The sequence below is a fragment of the Gossypium raimondii genome, chromosome 12 (assembly GCF_025698545.1).
Source record: "Gossypium raimondii isolate GPD5lz chromosome 12, ASM2569854v1, whole genome shotgun sequence".
NCBI lineage: Eukaryota > Viridiplantae > Streptophyta > Magnoliopsida > Malvales > Malvaceae > Gossypium > Gossypium raimondii.
In genome coordinates this window covers 14,864,137-14,870,361 of record NC_068576.1, presented here as the reverse complement: position 1 = coordinate 14,870,361, position 6,225 = coordinate 14,864,137, and the positions used below count along the sequence as shown (strand labels likewise).

Sequence of the window (6,225 nt, the reverse complement as noted above, 5' to 3'; positions counted from 1 at the left end):
TTCTTTTATGTATTCTTTAATTAATGATTAAAGTATACCGTAGTGTGAAATCTTAGCTAAACAAACACCTAAGGACACCGGTTTCATCTCTCTATTTTAATATGAAAGAAATGAGATTAATAAATTCTATTTTGAAAGCATCGCAATAAGAAAACAAAATCATAAACTAATATTTAAACAATAAATTAGGTGTAACATAAGTTTGAAATCAAAGATAATAAAAGAAAATGGAAGACAATAAAATTCATATTTATATACCAAAGACAACCCCAACATGCCAAGCTTTAAAGCATCCAAGTCCACGCCCCGTTTCCCTTTTTCCCCCAGTTATAACAATTACTAAGAATAATAATATTGTGTATGTTGTATTTATAACAAAATTCCCTTACTCCACACATAGATTTGTGTCGGTGAATTTGGATTTTCTCTTTTATAGTTTTTCTTCCTTCTCTTTCTCTCTGCCTTTCTTTGTTTGTTCTAACATATAACTTTGTTGTGTCGGAAAAACATTACATTTCAAACACGACACAACCAAACTAACTATGTCATCTCCAACTCTCCATTCTTCTCCTCCCCCTTCATAGTTCCAGCTTTCTTCCCCTGTTCTAATAAAAACCCAAGCCTCCCGACTACACAACCCAGAGTTGAGGAACATAGGATTTCTCCAATAATTTGCAAGGCATGGAGAATGGAACAGGAGTTGTTGCTTCAAGGGAGAGTTCGAGGAAGTCCACGGCGGAGAGGCCTTACAAAGGGATAAGGATGAGGAAGTGGGGGAAATGGGTGGCTGAGATTAGGGAACCCAATAAACGGTCGAGGATTTGGTTAGGGTCTTATTCAACACCTGTTGCGGCGGCTCGAGCTTATGACACGGCGGTTTTTTACCTGCGTGGACCGTCGGCGAGGTTGAACTTTCCTGACCTTTTGGCGGGAGAGAGAGTTGGCAGCGCCGGTGGCGGCTCTCTCGGTGGGGATTTGTCAGCGGCTACTATAAGGAAAAAAGCTATTGAAGTTGGTGCTAGAGTTGATGCTCTTGAGGCAGCTCATCACCACCACCACCACCACCATCATAATCATCGTGGTCATAATTATAATCATGGTTATGACGAAGAGTTGAAGCCAAGTACAGGCGGTTTTTTACATCGGGTTGACTTGAACAAGATGCCCGACCCGGAAGATTCAGATGGTGAATGGGAAAGGAAATAGGAAGTTAAAAAAAAAATTGATTGAATCATGACCCTCCAACTTTTATGATGTAATTTTTGTTCCGTCTCTTTTGGCGGCAACCCCGAGGGAAAAAAGGAAGGGGACAAGGGGGGTGGTTGCTAAAATGCACCGGGGGCAATTCCTATCATGCACACTGTAGTGGAGGTAAGTCTAGGTTACGCTGAAAAAATGATGAAACCTTTTGTATTAATTATTAGTCGTAATGAAAAATCTTTTTGGTTTTTCTATTTAGGCAGTTTTTCTTTTCATTGGTGGGATTTGACGGTGGTAAAAAATTTGACCACTGGAGAAAAAGAAAAAGGATAATTGTATATTTGGCTCTAACCTCTAATTTCTATACTTCATTTACAGGGTTTTTTTATTATTAATTTGGTTGTGCTTGTATAGGAAGCCTCTTCACTGTGATTCAGTAAAAAAGATATGTAATTACTTTGGTGTCACTCCTGTTCTTCGGGGAGAGTGGAGGGACCAGATGTGCAAGTTGAAGCGACATATAGTCTAAAGATCACTCCCCACCGGAAAAAAAAGCAAATAAAGTGAGGAAATAGATATAATTATTTTAAAAATAATTTATAGGTTAATTATTTGTTTTATATAATATTATCTTTTTAAAAATATATATTTTGTGATAGTATTAGATAATTAGGAAAGGACAAGAAGAGATGAAAAAGGGAAAATGCAGTGGCCTACACATTCGGGCAGTTAGGTGCAAATTGGCCATACTAACCACTAATGCTATAACTACTAGAGTGATAAGATTTTGAGGTAGGTATTTTTCTGGTTCTCCACTCTGGATGTGGGACACGTGAAGCTAGAATAAAAATAATAATAAAAAGAAAAGAACGATTGCCGTCCTCCTGGAAATGGATGATGATGTTTTGGTCGGTCCAACTTGGCTGTTGCGGAAGGTTTTTTTTCATAATAATCTATTACATTAGTTGTCAAATCTCGCCCCTCCTTGACAATCCAAAAACACCAATACGATTTTTATGCTTTGACTTGTTTTCTTCTTCGTCCTCCTTAACAACTACTTTCTTCCAATCACCGAAAGAAACTTGTTTGTTTAAGAGTAACTTAAGAATCTTCAATGCCCATTGGCCTCTTTTGATGTAGATATTTGGCCAATTAGCCGTCTATCAAATCTGCGGATTTAAGGGATTGACATGAATTTCTTCTTAATTACTGCGTGTTGACCCTGGTGAAAGAGTTGTATGGCTATAATGTAAATCCCATACTAAATACAGGAGTAAATTTTGAGAAAAAGGTAAAACACAGGACAAAATAAACGTACTGCACGTGTCATCTTCTCTCTCCAATTTGTTTTTCATTTGAGTTAAGCTTTTCCTTAGTTATCGAGCTTTATCTAAGGGCAGCTCTTACAACATCTCTTCTTGTGATGATACCGATCTTCAAATGACAGGAAAAGCGCTATGTAATATTTAAGTGACACGTTGAATCCAGTTCTAGTGGTAGGTCGATATGGATTTGGATGAAAATCTTAGCTTTGAAGCTTAATGCTTTCCTATCATACCAAAAGAATGACATATAAAAGGGGAAGCAGTCAAGCTTTAGTGTCAAACCGAAGTGTGCAAAAGTTGGTTGTTTCACGTACGACTAATGGAGCTGCTGTCACTAAATCCCCAACTACCGGTCCGTTGGTTTCATTGAGTATCTTATGTACTTTGTTGAAACTCTGCAAAATTGAGGACCATTGAGTTGGACATACTGAAAAAGTAAACGATAAATACAAATGAGTTTTCGAACCAATTGCAGTAAGCTAAAATAGAAACAACAAAGTTAAGCAGCCTGAACCAGCCAAGGGATTCCTAGGGTGGTTTAGTATATACCCCAACTAATGCATGGCAGGTAAATTGTTTTAATAACGTGAGGTGTGACTCGCATTTATCGGATGTTTTGCAGGTATTTAACAGAAACAAACGTGTGACATCACGACGAGGAGACATGTGATGTTCGATGACATGACAAGTAAGGACGACATCACGACAAGGGTCGTCGGGACAAGGCGATAATCTTTTGAGGTAGGAGCAGGGGCGATGTCATGACGTCACGACGATATCTCACCTAATGTAGTCGCGTTTTAGACTCCAAGCAAGACTTTTTCCATTTGGAATTTGATTACTTCAAGACTATTTTAGTTTGATTATATCTCTAATCTGAGTCTATATAAAGGGCTTTTGTAACCTTGATTTAGACAAGCCAATCAACAAGGGCTTTTCTTGAGGGCGACAAGATATAATCGCATATGTGTTTTGGTGAGAGTTTTGTGATAACTGTGGAGAGAATTTTGTTTCCAAGTTAGGGTTTTGTTTTTGGGGCTTGGTATTGTACATTTAGTACATTTAGGATTATTTTCTCCATATAATACTCTCGTTTGTTTACTTATTTAGTGAAAAGCTTAAGCCTCCTTTACTTGTGTTTTTTATCCTTCTCGAAGGAGTTTGTCACATAAATATTTGTGTACCCAATTTTCTTTTTCTCTTTTTCGTTATTGTTCGATGTTTATACGAGTCAATCCCAACAACTAAAATTCATGAAGTAATGCTAAACCTCTGACTTGTTCCAAGGACAATTGTGGGCTTTTTTGCCTAGTTGACCCAAAATAATTAATTATTTACGAAAATTATTCAAGTCAAAACTTATTATGAAAATGACTTATTCTCCACGGTGCCCGCTACCGTCCCCTGACACACTGACAATACTGCTCCCAATGATAACCCGTTAAAAATAATTTAAAAAAAAAAAGTTTTTTGGGCTTTATTTTTCAAAATATCCGTTAAAAATATGGGTATTCAGGGAGGGAAATAAAAGAAAAAAAACCATCAACTCTTTTTTGGTGCCACTAGTATGTCAAGCGGCACATGTTAAAATATTTTTAAAAAATATATTTTTTTAGGTGCCTCCATCATGTCAATTAGCACCAGTGATATTTAAAAAAAAACCATAGTAGAAAGAGTTGTTCAAAGTTTTGGTCATTGTTGTAGAAGATTTGGAGCCGACTATTGGGAGATTTGAACTGCAGAAGTCAACGGAAAGGAGGAAATCTCTTCTTTGGTGTCGAAATCGGCACGAAATGTCACCATAAATGGTGAAATCGGTGGCTATTGAGTATGATGGCTAGGGTTTTCAATTGAGAAGTAGAAAGGAAAGAAAAAAATAAAATAAAATAACCAACTCAGTACGACCACTAAAGTTTTCAATTGAGAAGAATAATGGAAATTCAAATGGGAAAGGAAAATGGAGTATATGAAAATAGAAAATAAAATATGGAAAAAGAAAGATATGAATGAGAATTGAATATTTCATATCTCTATTTTCCATATAAGTTATTCTTTTTCCTTTCCCATATTTGACTTTCCTTCTCTCATCTCTCTATGTTTTTTCATGTCTATTTCTTTCTTGTTTCTCTATCTTTTTCGCATATCTCTTTCTTTCCCACTCTAATCTCATTTAAGATTTTTTTTTTGAAATAATATTTCATCCATTGATGGTAACACTAACATGCCAAGAAAACAAGAATACCTATAAAGCAAGCATTGGTCACAAGCTTCCCCATTTATTTTTTCTCTTTTTTTTTTTATTTCAATTGTTTCTTATCAGCCTTTTCTTTTTCTGTATCACTTTTTTTTTGAAAATTCCCACCAATGTCATCTAATACAACGGCGACACACATTAAAGAATATTTTTCCCTCCCTAAATACTCGTATTTTTAGCGAGTATTTTACAAAATACAGACTGGTGCCGTCTGACACAATAGTGGCACCCCAAAAAAAAATTTTTTTTTTGAAAAAGTTGATGATTGGGTCATCAATGGAGGATGGTGTCGCTAGTGTGTCAAGCGGCCGACGACACCCACGGGCACTATGAAGAACATATCATTTTTGTAAATAATTAATTATTTTAAGTTAATTGGGTAAAAAAGTCACAATTGTGATTTACCACGTTTTACAAGAACATGTGAGGTCATGAATTGTAACAAAGATCAACTCAATGAGTGATTTAGATTTTAGAAAAACAATGATAGATCTTATTAAGGTATATTAAAATAAAAATATATAAAATACATTAAAATAAAATTTGGTTGAATGATAACTCTAAGGTTTAAGTAATTTAACTGATATGAATTCAAAACTCACCATATATAGGTGACATCAACTCAATCATGGATAATAATAATAATAATAAGATAAAAACCAAGTAAAATTCATAAAACAGTAGCATTCTATCGTCCCATTCACAAGCTCAAACATCCAATCAAACACTTACTTTTGGGCCGTGGGCCTAGTGGGTCAATGCATCTAGAAATATCATGATGGTATAAATAGTTCGGACATTTGGCATTAAAATATTAACAAAAGAAAGCAAATTATTAGAACTATTGAATAGTTAAAATCTCATGAACAACATTAAAGGTAAGATAAACTAAGAATTTCCAATCATCATCCACAAGAAAACCTGTAATCCTGTGTTCAACAAGAGTTTGCAGGGCTGTTGATGCTGGAAAAAGATCAACAAATTAGATTTTTTTTTCTTTAATGATGAATAATGTATATTTATACTATTACTTAAACAATTTCTTTACCACTACACCATTAATTATTATTGAGTAAATTTTTAATTTTTTTTACATAAAATGTTTACTCCCACCTACATCGTATATCTATGCTTACTATTATTTAAATCCTAACTGAGTTAGTGTCGCAGGTTAATCGAGCACCAACTCAGTTAGAAAAAAAGACTAATATACCCTTTCTATTAAATAATTACTATTATTATTTTGATGATATTTTTGTCGTTTCATACTTTTGTATAAATTTTTAATAAAAATATTAAAATTAACATATCCAAGGATTGAACACATGTTTAATGAATTTATAAACAAGACATTTACCACTAAAGCAATAACCATTATTGAGTAAATTTAAAAATATAAATTTTACATAAAATGCTTTCTCCCACTAATATCGTGTATAAAGATAA

General features: G+C 34.5%; 1 protein-coding gene across 1 annotated transcript; it reads left to right on the top strand.

Annotated features, from left to right (window-relative positions):
* Positions 1-283: 283 nt before the first annotated feature.
* Positions 284-3,641, top strand: LOC105763380 (ethylene-responsive transcription factor RAP2-10). Its single transcript, XM_012581617.2, has 3 exons — positions 284-1,371; positions 1,615-1,763; positions 3,148-3,641. The coding sequence occupies exon 1, from the start codon at positions 682-684 to the stop codon at positions 1,204-1,206; it is 525 nt and encodes a 174-aa protein (XP_012437071.1). The 5' UTR covers positions 284-681; the 3' UTR covers positions 1,207-1,371; positions 1,615-1,763; positions 3,148-3,641.
* Positions 3,642-6,225: the final 2,584 nt, after the last annotated feature.